Source organism: Bombus affinis, chromosome 3, assembly GCF_024516045.1.
Source record: "Bombus affinis isolate iyBomAffi1 chromosome 3, iyBomAffi1.2, whole genome shotgun sequence".
Taxonomy (NCBI): domain Eukaryota; kingdom Metazoa; phylum Arthropoda; class Insecta; order Hymenoptera; family Apidae; genus Bombus; species Bombus affinis.
This window is the reverse complement of record NC_066346.1, coordinates 18,401,919-18,426,589: the sequence shown is the minus strand read 5'-3', so window position 1 is coordinate 18,426,589 and position 24,671 is coordinate 18,401,919. Positions and strand designations below refer to the sequence as shown.

The 24,671-nt window shown below is 32.0% G+C and overlaps 1 protein-coding gene across 3 annotated transcripts in view; it reads left to right on the top strand.

Moving 5' to 3' along the window:
- Positions 1-1,224: 1,224 nt before the first annotated feature.
- Positions 1,225-24,671, top strand: part of LOC126914964 (paired box protein Pax-6-like) — a 142,068-nt gene continuing 118,621 nt past the window's right edge. Inside the window, exons 1-2 of one of the 3 annotated variants that reach the window (XM_050719280.1) lie at positions 1,225-1,826; positions 14,112-14,235. In XM_050719280.1, the coding sequence (XP_050575237.1) occupies positions 14,223-14,235 (13 nt within the window). In that variant the 5' untranslated portion in view covers positions 1,225-1,826; positions 14,112-14,222. Of the gene's footprint in view, positions 1,827-13,552; positions 13,623-14,111; positions 14,236-24,671 lie in introns of those variants that run through there. The other 2 variants (XM_050719278.1, XM_050719279.1) reach the window with 2 other exon arrangements.

Genomic DNA, 24,671 nt, shown 5'->3' with positions numbered 1-24,671 from the left:
ATCGAAACATTTAACTTTCCTCAAACTCTTGCTTCCGAAACCTACAATCAAATTCAAAACCAAGAATTCTAATTGAAAACCTTCCAGGAAAATTCGTCTTTCAGTTCTTACAAATAATTCAAAAATTTCTTGTACCGTTTTCCAAAATTAAAGCTTTCTACAACAGGGATTTAAAATCACATGTACCACGGGAAATAGTAAATTTACAATGTATGAACTTCGTGTAAAAGATAACGTGTAATGCCATATAACTTTTTATCGGGATTTCTTTTTTTTTTTTCAAGCTTAACACTTTGTAGTAATACGGGATGGAATATTCCGTGTTTAGGTACTCTTAAAACGTTTATCTGCGGACAGCGGAGAAATTCCGACAACTACTTCCGATACTGGTGTACTTCGGGAAGCCGCCAAAAGTAGTCTCCGGCACATAGCTTAAAATGCGTAAAATACCCCGCGTATAAGATGTTAATTAAAAAAAAAAAAACGGGTATGTTTAAAGAAAGTTTCAGAATGCGGTAACTTAACTATCGCAAATTATAAACACAAAGAGAGTCTTAACATATAAGGAGGAAAAAACATTTTGATAACTAAGGAATCCATCTGATGAAAATCGTCCCAAGTTGTTAACAATAATACAGAGTTCTTCAAAGAGTAATACAAAAGTTGTACGAAACGGGGAAAACAATAAGCTCTTAATTCGGTAAAAAATAATTCGCAAACAGACAGCGTGGCGCACAAGTAGGCAGTCGGTCTCCATCTGGCGCGAACTTATCGCACATACCCTTTTCCCAACTTGGTTGACGCGCATGCGCGTCATCGCCGTACCACGCGCCCTCGATGAGCCTTCCGCACGGTTGAGCATTTCCACCATTCAGAATCGATGATGTCACGAAGCGGAGCCAGCATCCCCACTGTCGGCCAGTTCTCAGGGTGGTGGTGGCAACGTTGCCCTCCGCCCATTGGTCCAACGTACTCGACGCACCAACACGAATCGCGGGGTCGCCAGCACGACCCAACGAGAGTCCGCAAGTCGTTGCGTGCCAGTCCGTGCGTGTGCTTTACCTAATAATATTTCCACGGCCAGCATTGCCCGCTAGTGCTCTCTCTCGTCTCTCTTCGCCTCTTGTTCTCTCTCTCTCTCTCTCTCTCTCTCTCTCTCACACACACTCTTTCTATCTCACTCGCTTTCTCTGTCTCTCTTTCTCTTTCTATATCGCACGTTGCCTAACCCCCGTGTGTGTGGAGGCACAGGAGTTCTCTCTCCAGAGAGAGAGCCAAGAAAGCAGAAGAATCACGCTGCAGAGCAGCACGTGTGCTGCGCTCGTGCGGATCGTACGAGTCACCCCCGTCGCGTTTACTTGCTACTAAGCGTTAATTTTCCGCGATTATCACCGTGAGGACACGGTTTCACGCGGTTTCACTCGGTTTCACTCGGTTCGACAAGGTTTCACGCGGTTTGGACTCGTTTGATCGGGGTGAATTTGGTGTATAAGGACACGATATTTTGAAATAAGAAGATTGGGTTACATAAGCAGATAAAGGAGAGAGAATTGTAGATCGATTGACTGAAGGTTTGTCGAACACGGTTTTCGGTGTTTGTTGATTGTTGAGTTTTATCAGGGACGTGAGTCTCGATTTCTTAGGTAAGGGAGAGTTGAATAGTGGTAGGAAACGCGAGTGACTGTAATAGACGCGATAAGCGTGGTTTCGTGAAGATTGTGCCAAAGTACACCGTGTGACGATACCACGTTGCTTATTCCGGATTCCTCGTGCGGCGTCCGAAGGAGGCTGGTCGGGAGATAGGCATCGGCCGACGGCAGCTTTTGGTATGTAATCACGTGACTTCGTTTGATACCAGTGATATTAGAATTAAGCGATGTTTCACCCAGTCTGTTTGTTTTGAATCGATCGATTAATATTTTTCGGACTACAGAGGTAATTTTGTTTTATGAATTAAATACATAAATAACACAATGTTCTATTAATAATAAATAATTGAATATATAGATAAATTAATAAAAACCAATTTAATAACTTATCTCTCTTATATTTTTCTCGAGAAGGTAATACGTTAAAGTTAGAATCACTTTTACTCGGTTCATACTAACTGGTAAAAAATATTGTGTAATCCAATGCGAAAGGGTTAATAATTCATAAGGGCTTGAAGTTAGGGGCTAAGAAGTTTGGTATTTAGTTCATTTATTATTGTGATTATCTCCCTCAAACGTTATATTATTCTTCTGTGGCTTTGGACAAACAAAATTTATGTAAGATTGAAAGTTTCGAGAAGTTTGTTATGTACTCTGCTAATCACACGACTTCTGTAATTAAGACTTAGTCGATCAAGTAATTTTTCTATGGTTTTGTTTTAATTTTTTGTGGAAATGAAATTGTATAAATGACCGGTTAATTAGAAATTCTTGGAAACATAGAAAGTTCTTGCATGAAACGACGTTTGAACGAACTTTTGATATTAAGTTTACATTAAGTTAAGTGTTTTTGATATTGCGAATAACAAAAATATAGAGACTTTATGGGCCTATTTAAGAGAAAGAGAGAACATTAACATAGGTATAAGATCATAGTAAATCTTTTAATTTGAGAATAGACTTGTAAATAAGAAAATATTCGATAAAATATGAAATATTATTGGCAGTTTTTCCGAATTCTCCGTTAGATTTTATTATACAGAAAAATGTCATATTCAAAATATGCTTTGATTCTAAATATTTGCAAAAAACAAAAGAACGTTTATTAAATGTTAAAGTTCTTACAGCCAGCGGTGAACCAGAAACACAAAGTATGAACTGAAATCGTGAATTCGAAACTTTTATTAATCCTTTACGGCCCGAGAAAAATTCGACTTATACTCTACACGATATATACTATCTAAGGATATTCGTAACTTGAATGTATTTTCGGATCTTTGTAGCTAATAATTAAACTACTGATTTTTATGTAACTTTATATTTTCATGAATACAATCAAAAGAATAGGACCTAGACAGAAATTTGTTATTTTTGTCATTTATTTTTGCTAATTAATAAAAAGTGGGTACCTACTACATTTTGGATATTTTATATATTTTGACATATCATGCTCATGCTATGTATCATTGTACGTAGATATCTTCAAATTTGTCTAGATTACATAAAAATCCGAATTCTATTAGTAACATTAACATATATTAGCTACAAAAAGTATTTGCTCATTATTGTATTTATTAGAGCGTTTGTAAATTAATTAAATAATTACAGTCAAGAATATTAAATTTCGTATCATCTAGTAATATTTCCATATAACTACAACAATTTTATACATACTGTGAAAACGAAATGTATAGAATTAACGCGAATAAACGCATTATTAGAAAATAACAATGAGTGTAAATACCTTTTGTAGTCACTGTATTTTTGTTATATTAACCCAGTTGTGTTTTTGGGATCATTATCGGTTCAATCGTTTTTCGTTTTTGTATTGTTTTCTTTAAGTTTCTTTATTGTTAAGAAACTTCTTAGGTTTGGAGAAAGTATGAAAGAATCGTTTTTAATATGTATAATCTCCAGTTGTAAGTGTATGCAAAATTATTTCTTCGAAAATTAAACATTCTTTTATTCGTTAAAACGAAGATGGGGTTGGGATATAAATATTTCAGCACCGCAACTGAATCGCGTATAAAAGAATGTGTTTTGTACATTAGAACCAAGAAAACTGAAATGAGATAGTGTTAAATTCAATTCGATATACATTGTAGGACTACAAAGAGTTAACAATTTTCATATCATGTAGTATCATTTGAGTTATTTATTCTTAATCGAAATAATTGCAAACTCTAATTGAGACTTAAAATTATTTCATTTAAACCATTAATGTTAAGTCGAGCAGTTATTAATTGATTGAACAATGAAAATATGAGCGTTAAATTGATTTATTACATGACTTGAGAAGTATTAGTTCAGTTGATTGAATTTTTACCCCTATTCGGAATTAGGGAATTTGAATAAAACTTCTTGTGTAACAATTTGCTTCGCTGAAATACAGTTTTAAAAATAACATCAGTTATACATACACTATCAACGAAAAGATTGAAATCGCTATTACTACTATAGGATACAAGATTTTTAAAAAATCAGTTCAAAACTTTATTAGTTTAGAACATTCCTTTTTCTCCTAGAAAATAATTACTAATTTTGGCTGTTAGTGTACATGAATATAAGAATGCGAAATTTTACAAGTAAGTTTAATCATTACTTCTATGACTTCTATTTAATTTTTTGTTTTTTTTTTTTTTTTTTATACCTACCTGCTGGAACGTAAAATTCTTCGCATACAATACTACCACACCAATTTCCACAAGATCTAAATGAAACTCATATAATTCTTTCTAACAATAAAAATCATATCACTGTATTAAATAAAAATTAAACCCTCAATATTAATTACTTAAACAAAATCCTTATTACAACAATTACCTACATCAACTAAACTATAATTGTCTAACTCATTAAGAAATTCCAATCAACTCTTTACCAAATAATACTTTATTTAATATTACAGTCGCAAAGAAACGAAATTATTTCTGAATTTACAGATTATAGTATAGGATCCGTACAAAACCTTTTGCTTGAGATTCTAAGTTTATAATTACGAAACAAACTGCATAATCAAAACTGTATGTGTTTATTAAATAAAAAATATATCTGCTCCTTTTCTGATTTTTATATTTAGGCTGGGAAAAACCATATAGGAACACTATACCATATTATATAAACTAATAATGGTAATATTGAAAATCATTAAGTTCTTCGGATCTAGTACAATTGACATATTCCCATCTACCACATCCTATACACTTACGTATTTTTCATTTATTGGTTTACACCATATTTACCTTGACAATATACGTAAGAGTGACTTTCGTCATTATTTTCTTTCTCCAGATCCTTTGCTTTCGCTTTTATGCCTGACAATCTTTGTTTTCTAATTATTACTGTCAACAGATTTAATAACAGCTTATGGGGTTCAGGATTCAAACTCTTACGCGACGATCTTATTTCGTGTGGTTATGTTCCAGGACGTATGAATATAATCTGCTTACTACCAAATACAAAGGCAAAAATGATCGACAACAATTTTTGGAACGTAATTTAAATAGATGGTATTAATATACTTCTTCGCGCAACTTATTTACGAACGACCAAAATGCTATAATACACTTTGAAAGTTGCATAAAATCGGGACGCTTGAAAACCCAAGGAATTTAATATTTGGCCGCATTATACGTGTTTTACAATAAATTTGTATCGATGGATATTTTGATATGACAGAAAGTAACGGCCGAATGGCCGTCGGCTCTTTTTAATTAGTTATGGAATTATTGTAGCTTCTATATATATTTTCAAGTTTGTTTCAATCTTGGCCAATATATAATAGTTAATCATGATAGTTAAACTTTATCAAATTTTTTTGTACAACGCATAATATATTCGTAAAAGACTTCTACGAGCGTTCAGATACTTTCGTGAGCCACTGTAAGCATATATTTATAGTTTTATAGAATTTTTTCCTACATTTATATTATTTACCGGTACAATGATCTGGGGGATCTTACGTAAATCTCACAAACATCGTATATTCGTACAGATTTCATTATATTTCATATCCACGGCTGCATTTAGACTTTTTACCAGTTAATTCAACAGATCTTACAAAAAGATCTTCTGCACTCTGTTCGAATGTGTAAGCAACGGAAGGGAAACGCGCGTGTGTAAGCGAGAGAGACGGCAAAATAGAGACAGTGAAATTCAACGTACTGTTCAATCACATTCATCCTTGATATAGCGCGCCTATAAAGGGTGTATTGTGCCTTAAGCTGTATTATACGGTATGTATATGCAATCTGCATCCTCGCACACGCACCGCGTATTCGCGTTCACCGCTGATACTGACTATTAAGCGGCAAGACAAGCGCGAGGGTTGCCTCCTTTCGCCACCGCACCGGCGTGTATTTCGCGTATCGCGCGTGCGAGCAGAAGAGAGTCACGTTTCTGAAAACCGATTACGCGCTGCGTCAGAAAACACGACGCACCTTTCGATGCCACAAACGTGATACCGTTTAGCGGTGGAACTGAAGACTACAGGGGAAGAACACGATAAGTCAAATTTCCTACTTTTTACAGGGAAACAGTTTTAAAATTGAATTCATTGTTGGTTAACAATGTAAAATTATCACAACACAGAATTTGAGACATTAATAGTGAGACACGACTATTATAATTACAATAGTAGAATTTTTGAAACCAATACGAAAATGTACCTAAAAGTTACAAGACATTATTGCAAGCATATACTTAATAAAAAATTAGTATACAACATAAATAGTGATCTGGAACATACGATTAGTGCTAAAGATAGTTTTATTACCTGTACTGCTTTGCTTATTTATAGTGAATAATAGTGAATAATTGACTGTTTGAACACTTTAATGATTTTTACGAAGTGTATGCTTTCCACAATTATGTTATCACTTTTAAGTCTCGGATATCCTTTAAACTTTATTAACATATTCACGATAGTCGTGTCTCGTTACAGTGTTAATGAAATTTCGGAATGTTTTGTAATGTATACGTGAATATATACGTAATTACATACGAATATATAGCGAATATATACGTAAAAAGTCTCCAATAATGATCGAATACTTTCGTGAACCACTGTATATTTCGTCAAACAGTGTGTATCATCTGCCTGTCTGAGTGCTCCCGTTTCTCTGTCTCTTTCATCGCGTCGTTCGTACAGTATTATGGTGTAATTAGGCAATAGACTACATGACTCGACGCATAAACTCCGTGAAGCGAACGAGTCTCGTACATCCGCGGTGAATGCCTCGCGTACAAGTGTTGGACACCCCGCGGTGACATTCGACGTGCACATTGTGAACGTGCCTTTCCCTCGAGTCAAGGGTTCGTTGTTCGCCAGGCTTTTCTAGCGGTGGTTCTCTCAGTTTTCGACGCTTAAAAACTGTTTTGTGCGTGCATAGGTCTACCACGTTAACGTAGACGACAGCGTGTATTGATTGTATATGAAGAGGTGATCGTACGATTCGAGGGTGAAAGAGATTCTACAACCCTTTATGGTCCATCTGTTTCGAACAATCGCATGCTCGGTTACTTAGAAGAGTTACTGCTGTTGGAAAATTAGATTTTAGTTTAGTGTGGTATATGATAAATGAAAGTTTATAATGTAATTGTGAATGTGTGTGATGTAATAATGAAGAACATGATAAATATATAATATGAATAATTTTAATGTATATCGCAGAAAATGAAAATATTAGGACCAAAGATGTAAGATGTAAAAATGCTTTTTAAAAATAGCTGATAAGTTGTCGAAGTTTTGTTGAGTAAAATACATAATGAAAAATATCTTTTGAAATGTCAAATTTTCCTAATTTTAAATATTTCAAAAAAAAAAAAAAAATTGAATTCACGCTAATAATGTCAACGAAAATGAAAGTGTTTCGATAAGCATGACTAATTAGTAATAGACTGCTGATTTTTGTATATTTATGCGAAATTCAAATTAAATTCAGATAATATACAAAAAAATATAGAATATTCAGAGTATTTCTTGTAATTTTTAATATATTAAATATTATATATTAAGTTTGATTTCTTTAGCTGGTCCCGTAAAAATATCAATTTACGAAAAAATTTGTACTCTAGTAATGAAGAAACGTTTTAAGAACGTATGTAAGTAGAGATTTTTCTCTTGGAAGACTAGAATTGCATTAAAGTAAATCGTTTTACACGCCTGGAGAGGCTTCCATAAGATCTATAATCGTTTAACGGCCAGTTAACTATACATATTATTAACGTGTCGTTAAGCAGCCGTGAATATCGCGTAAATGATATACATATGTGCATTAACATTGATCAATGGAGCGTCCAGCAATTTATTACATACATATATAAAAACTACCATTATGGAAATAAATTATCCTAAATTCATTAACCTTTTGTGCTTTCCTTGTCTCGCGTGATGAACGAGGTGCACGCTGCGAAATCTGTATTTTCAGCATATTTATAAAATAATGTAATATAAAAGCAAGCATAAAAAGTATATTTTAAAACCACCTTTTTTCATTTGAATGTTATTTGTTTTCAACTATAATAATTTTTAGCGACAAGTATTTTTAGTTAATAACATAAAATAAATTAATGTCAGTTGACATAGTAGTTAATAAAAAGATATAAACAAGAATATTATTATGCAAAGAATTTAAAAAGAAAATAAAATAGTCGAATGTATATTTTTACATTCTAGTTCTTTTACCACATCAAAGTATATAACAAATTCGTTGCTAACTTTTATAAAAAATAGATATATTAATGTTGCATAGAAATGTTATTACAGAAAGTTTTCTATATTGGGTATATTATACATATGTTTCTGCATATTGTGTATATATATTCTTTAGAATTTTGCATCTACAAATTTTCTAAAATTTTTCTAAAACCAACACTAGTAAATATCCTAAAACTTTTAAATGCCCACATATATATAAAAGTACAATGATGTAAGAACAAAATACATTAGTACTATGTATTGCTTTCAAGACCAAATTTTAAAAATAATTTAATAAGGAGAAAGATAAAAGACAGACTAGACAACAATTAATGAACGAACTAACGAACAATTTTTCAGCTGTTTGCGGCCAAGTACCTAACAAAAAACAATTTTGAACCAAAATTTATCAGTATCGAGTGTATAATAAATGGCCTCAATATAAATACATAACATAATATTTTAATTTTATTTAAAGTTATTAATATTAATAAAGGTTCCTACATAATACAAATTATCGAAAATAAGAATCTCTAGATTCCAGCCATTGATACAAATTCATCTCCCTTTCTCCAAGAAATTATTAATTAATGGCCGTGAGCGAAATAGAATGGCGGCGGAAGTCAGTGCGTACAGCAGCGCGAGCGAGCAGTTAATTCCTGCGGGTTTGCTCGTGTATTACGTTGTGGGGGTAGATTTAGAGTGCGTCGCCGTGTTGGTTTGCTGGTGGTGATGGTGGGTGCTGGTGCCATTAACAGTGTTTCGTCGGAAATGTAAAGCATAATGCGCTGCTAGCTCGTGGATATGGAACCTATTACCACCCGCTTGTATAATGCGAACCTCTACCGTTATTTCGCGTTGTTACTCCGAGTTGAAGAAGTGGAAGATCTATAAAATGTAGATCAAGTTATTGTCTTGCCTATTTATCATCTACAAGATTTATAAAAACGTCTTTCAATTTCTATTAAGAATCTGAAGGTTTACCGGAGTCGCTTTCATTTTCAAGCTTTGTTTATTAGATCTGCCTTCTTTAGTTAAAATGTCTTATCTATCGTTCGTCCATAATCTATAACGCATATGCATAATTTATAAGTAATCTATATACACTAAAAGCCACAGATTATAAATTAATAATTTAATAAAATAATAATAATAAACAATAATAAATATAGTATACAATTTTATATTTTATATATATATATTTATAATATGCAAATTTATATTTTTGTCAAAATGGTTAAAGGAACATAAATAATCCAAATAGAACTTGTTTCGTGTATACTTCGTGCTGGACATTTTATATATTTTTTCATGTTACGTACATTCTACAAATTTTTTACATCTTTAAATCTTCCACAAATGTATAAACATCTAGTAATAAGATTAAAGATTTAATCTGATCGATTAAATGTATAAAAATAATATGAATAATAAAGGACAAGATTACATACATCTGATAGAAATTTTCAATTTAAGCTTCTTATCACTATACTTTTATAAATTTTGGGTCAAGTTTTTGATTAGTAAGGTTTGGACTTAACGTAAATCGACAGAGAGTACATAGATGTTGATAGACTGTGCGCTGGAGTTTACTAAATCGGCAGCTTGGCGTCTTGTAAACACAAACCAGCGCGATCTTGTTTGCGCTCAGTCGCGCATAATCCGAGGTAATCCTCTTGCACAATATGCGAGTGCGATGTACTTTTTCTCCCTTTCCGCCACACTTTTTCCTTCATTCTCTTCTTCTCCCTTTTTCATACTCTTCTCAATCTTGTTATAATCCTCTGTCTCACATTTAGTAGTATTTTTGTCTCTCGATGAAACGATAGTAGAAACGAAACGCAGAAACGAGTGGAACAATTTCTTTTTGTCTTCTTTCATTTCTTTTTAAATTTTTGATTAAAGAATAAAAGCCTGCAATTATTTCTGAACAATGCGGTATCTACATTTTAATAAATCCGGAGAACTTTTCTATATAATTTGTTAATACTAACTCAAGGTTTGAAAACAATTTCAGAAACGAGAAAGAAAATATTTTGCTTACCATGTACATAAATGTTTTAGGTTGACTTAGGTGGAAAAAGCACGATCAAACAAAAAGATATCCGCTACTCTAGTGGATTGGATTGTACGATAATATAACACAACTTTTAAATTATAAATTAAAATAAAGTTAATTAAGCTTATAGTCGTATGTCATTTATTTTTTGAGAACTAAAAATTGTTCATATATTCAAATAATGAAATTCAGAAATTTACGAGAAGCGCAGTTCATTAGAATGTTACTCAAACTTCCATATTAATTCTATTTTCCAGGAATTATAACAGCTATAACTCAAACTAAACAAGTTACAGTATAAGAATTAGTATCTTAGTTTAAATGATTTTATAATGGTCATACGTAACCAGAACACTTAAAAATTTATATTTCTTAATTACTTAATTACTTTAGAAAGAAAAGTTTTCTTTAAGATGTGGTGTTTACTATCTTTCTTTCAAACAAAAATTAACTTTTTCGTAATAAAAATTTTTGTAGCAATTATCGTCTTGATATTTTCTTTTTCTTATCTCATTTAATATCGAAATAACAACAAAGGACAACAATTAACTTTATGATTAGATTGCGACTTTTTATGTACTTATGGAAAATTTGAATGTACACAAATATACAGAACATATACAATATACAAAAATGTATAAAATGTCCAAGGTAATGTATTTGTTACAATATTGAATGAATATGGAATAAAATAAATCTCCATTTAGATCCATTATTTTAGTTATGTCCATAAAAACACGAAATTGTATAAATATCCGCAGTCTATTTATAATAATAAATAAGACCACTACAACAAAGATAATCTTCGAACAATCATCGTTTTAGCTTGCGAGCCATACACTTGCGTGTATTCGCTATAAACAGAGTTCTGGTTGGTAAAAAGAAATGCACAGTGTCTCGTCGCTTGTTCCGGAACCAAACGCTTTGTGAGCCGCGATGAGATAAAAACACGAGAGTAATGAACTAATTAGGACGTAATAAATCTTGAAATCGTTATTTTTTGTTATGGCTGTCGAAGCACGCAAGCGACAGAGGGAAGTCGAGTTTCAATGGAGTGAGAAGCTAGTGTAACGTGAAAAAATGAAACGCAACTACGGTTCATTATCGTCGGCGACTTTTATTCAAGACGATCGCGAGAATAAGGTGAATGAATGATTTAACGCCGATTACCGTGAATAAGACTGTCATCAAAGAGGTGTTGATGTTTTAGAGAAAGAGAATTTTTATGACAGAATAGTGTTAGATATTGATATTAAAATAAATGTGACAAGCAGGTGTCTTAACTGTGGACCAAAAATAACAATTATTTTTAAAACTTTTACGAAAAATACTACAGATTTCCCAAAAAATTAAGTGATTAAAAAATATTAATTTTGAAGCGACCAAAAGATTATAAATGATCAAAATTTATTTGGTTACCGGTAGCGACTATCACTAATAATTATTGAATGATAATTAAACAGCGGATAATAGATATATATATATATATCTAATGTAATTTTATATCGTGTGTGTGCCAGCAAACAAACGCATAACAAACCTATAATATGTAATTTAATTAAACCTTCAATTCTTCAAATAATTTCGCAGAATTTATAAATACATCGCACTCATAAATCTCATACAATGATTTCAATCATCTCGGCCCTCCGTCTCCATTTTGACATCCTCTTTATTAATTATAATAAAAAAACAATGTACAATACTTTGAAATTGATAATTAAACATGTAATAACATTATATCGCGAAAAACCCGCGACATTGTCGAAGGGTGAGAATCACCCTGACTTCTTTGCGATTGATCAAGAACAGCGAAGTTACAGATGGAGTTCTCCTCTCGCTGTATCCAGATCGATCCTCGTTTGTGCGCTAATTATCGCGTCACTGTCGCCACTCTCGACCCCTTCGCGTTTCCGGATGATACACCATTTCTGCTTTTTCGCTTTAATTCCGCCACTGGCTGACAGGTTCCAACAGACGATACATGTTACACGTGTTCTGTTCAGAAGCGACGCAAGGAGGGTAATTACAACACTCGACATGTCGTCACGTTCAAAATGAAGAAATACTTATGTGTACACACGTTTATATGTGGCTTATACGAATGTATCTGTGTATCTAAGCTTTTAAAAAGGGTTTTCACGTCCGCAGAGGAACGCATTGTGCCCTTGAGTTCTCTCATAGGATGCCGATTCTTTTGCTCAACAAGTCGTGCCTTTTCTAGAGCCACGGTTGTTCCGCGATCGAGCCAATTAGAACGCAGGGACACCTTTTCAATGTTTGTTACACGCTATATTACGGGAGGTAATTATGAGACGATTCTCCTGTCATTCGGATTAATGAACGTCTATTAATTAGGCGTGAGAGTGATGTTGATGAATGTAAATTATTATCATTTTAATTTGTTCAAGTAAGCACAAAGGAAATTTCAAACGTACATCTAAGTTCATAACTTAGTTCATGTTTACAAATATATAAATTAAATTGAAATTATTTATATATAGACTATGTATGTTTGTGCATTTATAAGAAATTAGAAACTCAAATGGTATAGAAAATGAGATAGTAAATCAAGTAAATGGCCTACAGTTTCTTTACATGGAGTAAAAGATGTACTTGAATATTTCCAGAGTGAAACATACCTTTTTCTGTTAAGCATTTGAGATCCCAATGGAAGTTTATTTCTGTTTACACGAATACGTTTATATAAATATGTAGATATATAAGTGTAGAAATTAAATATTATCACAATATTTTATTATTAAATCACAAAACTCACAAAACTAATTAAAAATGAGTAATTCAAAGTTGCGTTTTCCATAATAATTAACATCTCAAAGAATTCGACATCAAAATTGTAAATGTATACAATATATATATATATGTAAATACATCACAGTATATAAATATTTTTCTGTCTTATACAAATAATTACAGGTTCTTATTAACGTTAGATATATCGAAATCTACAACAGCTGTTTCATTGTGAAATAGACACTTGTCGTAGAACACCGTGCTTTTGATTATTCTTAAGATAGTGAAACCACACTTGCGTGACTCGCAAATGAGAAGAATTTACACAGGTGTCAGTGATGCGAACACATTTTTGGAAATAGCACTGGTCTAATCTCAAAAGTCGTACACGGCACAGTTTTAAAAAGTCTTTAGGCGTGTACAGAATTTATTACAGCTTTCGTTCTACATACTTATTTTTACGGTATTATAAATTCGCATTTATCATCTTCATATCAGTTATTGGAAATTAGTACAGTATTATTATCATATTATTAATTAGAATATTATATTATTAATTACATTGTTAATGTAATATACAACTAATATTAGTTATCTACTATTATTCGACATTTACTTAAACTTCGGACACTGGTCCATAAGCAATACTAAATATTAGTTGTTGTTAACTATTAAATAAAATATTAAATATTATTTATTAAATATTCATGATTAAAAATTAATTATTCTTAGTTAGATATTAATTATTATTATATCCATTTCAAAGTAAATTAACAAATATAAATCTAATAATTTGAATAATTTTTCGAATTTCTTTCCAATTACATCGATAATTAAATAAATTCCTTAATAAATATTTTATACGAAAAGTTATGAAGTTTGTCGTGGAATTGAACGTGTTGTTGATGATCAAAGTGAAGGTGATTTGAAGTAAAAAATTTAATTGTTTCAGTGACCGGAAGTGCCTAAAGGCCCGAAGATTCTGCCTTCGCAGCAGCTGGGCGCTGCGGTCGCTCCATGGCCGGGCGCCACCGGCCTCCTAGCCTCTGTCACCGCTGACGATATGGCACACAAAGGTAAATTTCTCCGTTTTCTATATTATATTATATTATGTTATATTATATTATATTATATTATATTATATTTATATTATATCTTTATATTTTTATTAATTTTTTTTATTATTAATAATACGTACAAGTACAATATTACATATATACAATAATAAAAATCAATGTATCTCTTATTCCAATATATGGTGGATAACCTTTAGCCAGCATTATCTCTTTATATCTTAATGACACTCAATTTGTTAAATTTTGTATTACTGTACCAAAAATTTAACTTTTCTTTCACTATTCTGAAAGAACATTATTTAAATATTTTTTCGAAAAATATGATGATTTTGAATTTTTCTTTTTAGATAATTCCGTAAATTTGTTTTTAACGTTTAATGCACATTTAATATTTTATCATTGAGACAGAAAAATATTTTTTTGGAAATTTAAATTTTAATTATATCGTGAGAACATTTATAATAATGAATGTTTTATAAATTCTCTAATCATCGTAAATAGTGTGTTTTATATTTTATGCGTAATGTTATAAAATTTAGTTATTAATAATATATTATTATTGCTGAGAATTGTGGATCTTAATAGCTGAAATAATGTTATAGGAACACTAAATTTACACTTGGAATTCATATTAAAATAATTATATATTTATTTGATGGACAATTTCTAAGATATTCATCGATACGCACATGCACGCGCCTCACCACTTTCTTCTATACCCGACTGTTAACCGACTGAACAGTTTACAGATATAGTCTGTTTTCGAGACGCCACGCACACACATACCTCCACACACTGATATTCACATAGAAGTATTACTATTACTCATCTAACCTAGTCTAGCACATAAAATTATATATATCTCAATAATTATTATTTAACATTATATATTAATAATAAATTAAAATTTATAAATTTCGTGCAAGAATAACTATAATAATTCCTAGATTTCTATCGCAAGCAAGAAAACGTACCTATGCAGAATATATCTTCTTTAAATATGATTTTTTGAACAATGATTTTTTAAATAATTAATTTGATAATCGGAAAAGTAATAATCATCTTAATAATAGTAGAGAGATTAATTTCACTCATTATATAGACAAAATTTTTATTCCGACAAATATCGAATAACAGAAAACAAAGAAAGAAAATATATATCTTCGTCGAAGGAATTTAATTCACGTTTATTAAATTCTTCTCTCCTTTATGCACCTATGTCTTTTACTCTTTCATGCTTTAAAAGGTTATTAAAGAGGCGATTATAACAAAAATATTTTCAGTCGGGTTCACTGCTAATTTTATAAAAATGATTCGTTCGTTCGACATAAATACTGTTTACATTTTTAATTAAGGGATAAATATACATATATGTATATAGAGTACTAATATACTAGAGTACAAATGTAAATAATAATGTTTATAAATAGGGTACAATATTGAATTTTCAACAAAATATTTTCTTATAGCATACTTTAACACGAAAGATCAAGTATCATGTATGGTGGTCTCCATAATTTTTTATTGAATTATTTAATTATTCTATTATTTATGCAGGTACATGCATATACTTCAATAAATTTTCTATTTAGTTAGTTGATTCTTAAAGTAATTAAATAAATTGTTTATTGTTTAAATATAATTATTATGAATGTCAAACAATGGATCGATCGCTTAGTTTTTAGGATTGGTTTTTCCTTTCATTTATATCGTACTTAAGATACAACAGAGCTTTCCATTTACAAACGAACAAAAAAACAAAGATATTCGGATGAATGGAATGTTCGGACAATAAAACGCAATACAAATTTTTTCGTGTTAAATAATTCATTTTTCATATCTTCGTCATTCATAAAGGAAATGTTTAGCTATCACGAAACTAAATACGTAATTTCTTATATATATATATATTCGATCGGTACAGCTTTAGTCAAATCTTCCAGCCCCTTTTTTGCTAATTCCTTTTTTTGCAGGTATAAGAAATATATCACACATAATACATAGTTTAATATTGTAAACAAAGCTTTGCTTTAGTTTATTCATGTACTTTAGTGTATTCATGTACATGTTATAATGAACTTAAATGGATTTAATCAGTACTAATTCCAAACTATGGTAACCATAAAAAGTATCCGTACAGTAGCCAATTCATTAATTTACAACATTTTAACAACCAAAATACAGTACATAATCTCAAAAATCGCCGAAATGAATTTCACAAAAAACATATTACTATTCGCAAAAAAATACATATATATATATATATATATATATATATATATATATATATGTATATATAATATACACATGTATAATATTTATTCGTACGCGATTAAGTTCATGATAAAAAAAAGAGATAAGTTTGAGCATACAAATATAACAAAAATTGACTTATTAACTATGAAGATATTATTGAAATTTGCTACTGTACGAATACTTTCAAAATCCACTATAATTGTCAACTAAAAATATGCTAATCTGAAACACAAAACAATATGTATTTCGCATTAACGTAGAACCAATTATTCTGAGACGAAGATCCACCTGTACGCGTGCTCCTTCACGCCAAATTTCCTGCGATACGACACTATAGTACCACCCCAATGTATAATAACCACATACAAGGCATTTAAAGCGAAAACTCGCGAAACTCGCGGCACAGTGAACCCCGGCAAATTATACTAGCCTTACAGAACAAGAAGGAGAGGATGGTCCAGGAAACTACGAACTGGGAAATAGCCGTGAGGCCGAATCGAAACGTCCGAGAATCAAGAGGGAGACGTTCGGTTGATGGCTAAGGCGTTTAACCCCATTAGTCCTGAATGGAAGTTCACCGTGGTCTCTCTTTCTCCTTGTCTTTCCAAGTTTCCTCCGTTTCCTCCCGTTTGCTCGAGCTCTCTTAACACGGAAGGGGGTCCAAAGAGGATGAACAGACGACGTCTCAAGGCTTTCTAAAGCCGACACCGAGGCTCCTGCCCTGAAACTGGCTGCTCACTTCACGTATTGATTTCCATTCTCTTACGCTTTACAACGTTCACCCTTTTCCGCGAATTCATCCCCTTCCATCCGTCAAATGAAAATCGACACTTTAAAATGATCGTATAGAGCGTTTGTTATTGTGAATTATCTGTGAACAATCTATTACGTGGTGAAGAAAAGCGTGACGTGAGAACATGTTTTTCGTAAAACTATTAATCTTGCAAAAGTAATGCTTTTCCTACTTGCTCAAGAAGTTCACCAAGGTATACGTTACCGATAACATAGTCAGTCGCAAAAGTCTATATACGCCTCTTAAATACTGCGATATGTAAAATAACATTTAGGTAAAATATATAATATTACATATATAATAATTATGTATACAGTTTTATATATATATATATATACACACACACACACATACATAATTATATATATAGTAATTTTTTTTATATAAATAATAAATAATATATTTCAGATGAAACACACATGTACCTTTGCTTAGTTTACGTTCTTTAGGCGCCTTTATAAAAATGTAAATTCGTATAAGTATCCGCAGTTTACTAATAAATAAAATGATTTTTTCTTCAACTCCTACCAATACTAATATAATAAGTCAGCTAGTACCAATCTTTTTACGGTATCCTTTTTGCGGCAGGAGTCTCAAAGTGACGTGTTAAATGGTCGATAGGAATTAAATCATCGAAGAATCTACAAGTGAGCGAGCGGGAATCTGTACGGTGCTCGAAAATCCACGAGTTATCTGACCGAGTGCGGCTCAGTGGGGTGTGTAGCGTTAAGTTGGCGTTAGCTCATCGAATCGCTTCGATGGGAACGACGTCGGCCGCGATCCCACCAGACGAGGGTTTTGATCGATCGTACGTACAAATCGTGTTTCCGGTTTCTCCTCGTCACGGGAACAAATCGAGTTTCCTCTTTTTTCTATTTTCTTTCCATCCTTTTTTTTATCTCATTCCTTCTTTTTTTCGTTGGCGATTGTTGTTTACGCGATTCGATAGCATTTTTCCCAAATTTAAAACTCGTTATGCTTAATTCATGTTTAATAATTGCGTATCGTGGATTTTTAACATTCGGTATTATTGAAGCATTGTATTAATCCTTGTAATAATTTCGGTTATATTTACAAATTATTATTAATTATTATATGTTATATGTATTATAACATTAACTTATAATAAAGTTTAATTTTTTTGTTATAAGTTAAAATAATATTAGTATTTATTCATGTACTAGTGCAGAATTGCAATATAGTAATTTATCTATTTTAAATATGGCTTTTGAAATATGCAACACAATTCATAAGAAGTATGATATACTATATGTATTGAATAAAGGACTAAATTCACATGCTAAATTTTTATCTATAGCTTAAATTTCGTTTCAAATATTAAAAGGCAGTGATGATGTATTAATGTAACTGAATTTTTAAATAGAAATCTAGTAGCAATTTTATTAACTTTCATTCGCTGTTATCTCTTACTATTAGAAATTCTTCGTTTTTCAATCGAAAGAAAGAAACAAAATGATACAACATGCTACACGAAATCATATAATAGAAAATGTCAATTTCAGTTATAAAATGTATCTCCACAGTAACTATTATACATCTAATTATTATGTTTGTATCTTGAAAACACTTTGTTTAGTTAATTAGTTTAATACACAAATTTAGTTAATTTAATGAAATATACAATAATCACCTATAAACGCTTGTAAGATGCACTAGCAACATTAATAATTTATTTAGTAACTTGTAAAATTATAGTAAATACCTGTAATACAACTTATAAATGCACTAAATAATATTAATTAGTGATTTATTGTGCCGAGTAATCTGAAAAAACTTATTGTTACGAGTAAATACTATAGTCAATTCTTTTGTAAGTCAGATGTCAAATGAGATAATTGTAACGAATAAGGTGTTCGCCGGGAAATGCTATCGGATTTAATCAAGTTTTTAGGATCATACAAGAGTAGGTAGCCCACGTGAAGGAACTCTGAGAGTAACGACGAGGACTTGGTTCTAATTTCTGGGCGAGAGTTTCGAAAGTTTGACAAGTCCTCGTGTAGTTCACGAAACCGAGACTCCATAAATTCTGTCATTAATTTGCTAATGGTTCACAATGTTAGCAGCTCTACTAACAAGCTCCTAATTTTACGTCAACTTTACACATTCTTCACTTCTATGAATGAAAAGGATAAAATGAAATACCGCAAGATTGTGTTACACTAAAGTAGGTATAAAATTATGAAATTCATGCAAAGACATTTGAAAATATATTTTATGAGATTTATCATAAATTCTTTAGAAGGTTTTTCAATTTCCATTCTTTCTTTTTTCGTGACATAGATTCTTCTTGTAGAGTTTGATACTATTTTCCAAAACCAAGCTATAGAATTTTTTTCTAGGTTTCATTTATGTGTATTTTATTGTTTGAAGAATGGCAATTGTTCACCTAGTGAACAATATGGACAAACTTTCTGCGTCTTGTAAAGTTGTAAACTTGTAAAGTTGCTTTCTTTGTTATTCTGACTTTAAAAATATTACATTATACAAAAAATACCTTTACACAAGTTTAACTTAAAAGTACATATGTGTTTCATTTTTGAAATATCAATACAAAAAATACCTTATAGATTTTTAAATATAAAAGTTTAGTTTTTAGCTAGTTTGTTTGAATAATGTGCGAAATACAGTCTAACTATTGGTCATTGGATGGATTAGTGTCTATTATAAAAATTATTATGAATGAATCCCGCTCTTGCTATAAAATATTCCATTAAAGATGTGTTAAATAATATGACTTGTTTACAATAATACACAGCTATGTAGTATCTTAATGGGGTTTAGAGCAAGGACAAGTAAAGGATGCTTTATTTATTAACAGGTTGATATAGTTTGTGTATTTAATAACGATGAATATGATGATAAAGAATGACAGATTGTTCAGTGATAAACAATGTCAACGTGTTCGTTCGGCTTAGCGGCTTTATACATCCAACCTCTCGACGTGTGCTCTTAGAATCTTCAAAAAGGACTGCGTTGACCTTAGATCGTTTCTTGGTGTTCTCGGGGAGACGACCCCCACTACGATCGGATCACGCCACCGTTCTCGCCTATGATCACGTATGCCGCATTCTTTTGAAACAACAGACCGAAATCAACGTTTCTGGAAGTCGCTGCTTGGCGACAACTATGTTCTCGTTGATACATTGTATTATGCTCCTCGTCGGGCAAATAAGGCGATCCGCCTGCGACATTGTAGAACCGCGAGCGACGGCTAGAAACGCGACCCATACTAAAACCTCGCAGCGTAACAAAACGTACACCTTCCTCTTTTTTGATACTACAGGTATAATACATAATATAAAAATCTGAAATATCTCACGATTTGGTTGATATTGCACTTTTATGCTTTGTTAGACCGGGTATTTCGAAGAATCGATCTATTACAGAAAGCAACAAAAGTTTTGTATTTAAAATGTGCATTTGTTCAATTTCGTATAAACAAATACTTGTGTCCTTTACGCGAATTGCATATTTCTTATTATGGACCGACTCTTTGAAACATTCTGTGTAATAAAACATTACGGTACAGTGAGATATTTCAGATTTTTATATGAAATATCTCACTTTTTAATTAAAAATTATATTATACCTTAATACGTCTCGACGTAGAATATTCCGAAGAATCAATATGGGTTAACAAATACATATAATTCTATTTAAAAAAAACAAAACTTGTCTTTCATGCGTCCTTTACGCATTCTCCTACAAAAGAGCTAATTATGTCAGCTCATGTCCCTTGAAATTATTCAACTTCTATTTAAAACATTTTTCAATGACATCATTACATTAATTACAAAAAATATTTATTTTAATTATAAAATATATCATGTATGATGCATATATAATGCAGTTTTAGAAAATATCACGCATTAATGGGCTAACATAGGACAAATTTAACATGATACATATACTCAAATCGTTTTTGATCACGCGTACCCGCGACAAAGCGGAATCGGGCAGAATAAAAGACACGCCGCCTTACTATCCTTCAGAATTTAGAAACGATCAATGCCTCGACCCACTCTCTTTTTCGCCTCCATCGCCCGTTTATCGGTTAAGATATAAGAGAGAAAGAGGAGGAAACAGGAAACATAACGATTTCTTCATATTCTTATTTCGCGTGTTCCATCTTTCTTCTCCTTTAACTGCCACTATGCATCGTGATCCTTTACGAGGATCGGCAGGGGTGCCACGGAAGAATGATTTGTCGACATCGTGACGCATTGACAGGCGTTTGCCCGAATCCGTAGATCGAACGATTCTTTAACCCTTTCATTCCTAACGCTGACTATGGTCGTGCCATGCGTGATCCTGTGAATACGAATGTCAACTATAGTCGGCATCCATCTAATGAATCATGGATACTGTTACCAATCCGCATACTCGCGGTACGTGTACCGTAGAGAAAGGGTTAAGGTTCCTGGATTGTCAATCGCGCAGCAAGCGCGTGAAATGGGTTCCGCTCGCGAATGATAGCGTATACAGTAACTCGCATTATTATTCAAAGTTATATATTAGTATAAATGAATTAATGATACTTAAAAATTTAGATAATTTGATTTTTCACATGCTTCAATTTTTGTAAGTTACGATATATTTTCAAAGTCGTACACTTAAAGCGATATTTAATACAAATTTTATTATTCCAATTTGATGAGATTATTATTCGAATATCATATTATTTAAAATGAAATGACAATTTTTAAAACTTAATAATTTTCTAATGATTTTCCGTAACTTGTACATTATATTAGGTTGTCCGAAAAGATGCTTTCGTTTTATGAGAAAGTAATAGACGCACAATGTTTTTTGTTTTATATTATTTTATCGAATTACGTACGATCCATTTTGTTCTGTTGAGATAAACACCGCGATATTTCACAGACTTGGTGTTGCGTTTGTATGAAAGTGCACTGTTGTAAAAAATAAGTTTGCGAAAGAAAGACACTTTTCGGACAACCTAATACATGCTTATCTAAAGCCAGCGCAAATGTTTCCACCTTAGAATGTGTCAATTTTACGCACATTCAATATGATTTCTCCATAAAGTGAAGAAAAATTTGAAATACGTAGATGGGTAAAAGATTTTTGATGGAAATCGTTAATAATTCTCGTAACGTAATCGTAATGTCGAAGTATTGCTGGGAAGCAGCTGAAAACGAGGCGAATGTTTCTTCTGCAGTGAGAGTTCCCTTTGCAGCGAAGCGTCGACGTACAAAAGGAGCCCCGTTTCTTCTTCGCCTCGACTAAGAAACGAGAGCAGTAACTGTTCCCTGTGCAAACACGCTACCATCGTTCTACGAGCGACTCTTCTAACTGTTAAACGAAGTAAAAGAAAGAAAAAAAAAAGAAGGAACGAAAACAGAGACAAAGAAGTATCAGAAGAAGTAGCAGAACGAGACAAAGTAGCAGAAAGAGCGGAGCAAAGGAAGCTATCCTACCCTGTAAAGGTCCCTGGAAAAAGAAGTGAGCTTTGAACGCGGAATTCCACACAGCTACCGCACCCTTTCTCCTTAAGAAGGAAGAAAAGAAAAAGGGTGTCGGTATTTTTATGTGGGAGCAGTTACGAATTAATTGAATGACACAAGGAGAGGTTGCCGCCCCTCGAGGACGCTGCAAGAAATATGGCTGAGGTATCAAAGAAGCCCTCTATCTGTTTTACACGACTGCCTGGCATTTTAAACAGCCAGCCTTCTGCTCGTCGATTCGTACTCTCTTTTCATCTTTTCCTTTTCCTTGTGTTTATCTTGGTGTATTGAAACTTACGTGCATTGTTCAATGTTTAATAGAATATTTAATTTTCATATTGAAGTAAATATAAACAGACTCGTTCTTGGTAAACAGATTCTTTTACACGACAGTTAATATTATTATAAAAATAAGAAAATTCAAAGGAATTTTTCAAAACTTAGTGACTAAATATTAAATGATTCTCATTACTCATTAAATTCAATATCGAAGATATGATAGGTTGAAGTAAATGTTGAAGTAAATAGAAAAAATAGGATTCGTTTAATAATTAATAGCTTGATACTTTCGAACGTCATTTAATATTAGTTTCGAAAGAAATTTACAGGGAATTGTTCAAAAAGTAGTTAAACGTTAAATGATATCTATTTATTTCACACTAATTCCAAGAAACGAGATACGATTTAAGATACATACATGTAAGATCGTTGTTTCATCAATTAATTTATGTTAAAAATGCAGGTTATGCATATATTATGATATGCCAATAGTCTTCGATGTAATAAAATGAAAGAACGAGGAAGTAATGCGTTAATGTAGGTATATAATATATTTTACTGTTTATTATGTTACTAATAACAAGTTAAATAATTTCTTTTTAAATGTAGATCGCTTAAAAATTGTTCATAACCGAATTTGTCAAATTACGAGACAAATATGTTAAGATTGTTTACATACCTTTCAATTTCATGAAAAAATGTAATCCCCCTCTCGTTGTACAACTTCTTCCCATTTTTCATTATTCCGTCTCGATAAAAGTTCTCTTGTTTTTCTTTAAAATATGAAATGTATACACAAAGGTGGGCACGAACTTATGGGATGACCTAATAGTTTGTAGTTTGACTTAAATAGCCATTATCTTTGTCTAATTTCAATTTTTCTCGTGCGAATTTCAGAATGATTAAATATCGATCATCGTTCCTCTTAAAAATCTTAAAAATTAATTCTCCCCTCACTGGTCATCTCATTTATTCCAAAAACCTATTCCAGGATCCGTTAAAGGCAACATCAAAGCATTCGTTAGATATTATTTAGTTGAGTAACTTACTTATTATTATTCTGAATGTAATTCCTAATGATATCCAATTCCTAGCCAGATAAATTTTTATCCAATTGCACATATATTCGTTCGTTGCATTCTCATACATGTTACCTATTATATAGATAAAATTTTGTTAATAAAATAACAAAATTTGACGAATACTTTTCAATATATAGCCTTTGCTTTAAATTTCCTTGACAGTACCAATTAAGTATTAATCATCATATCCGCAAAATCACAAAGCCTAGTCCTCCTACCAATGAACCATCTACGTCTAAAAATTCATCCATCCATGGAAGCCAACACCGAAACAGAAGACGTCTGCCGGTGGCAGAAGATAGTCGGACGTAGAACTGTACGTCTTGCATCAGATGTATTCGACTGTAAAATTCCCTCTTCAAACAGAAACGGGTGGCTGGCACATTTCGGCGGCTGCCTTGGTCCAGGCTGAAAAAGATGGGAGGCCAGGGGTGACCCGAAGGAATTTCTGGTCCAACACAGACGGCAAGAGAGTACAACTCGAGAAAATTCACCGCTGTACCCAGTACACGTACGAAATGGCTCGATAGATAGATA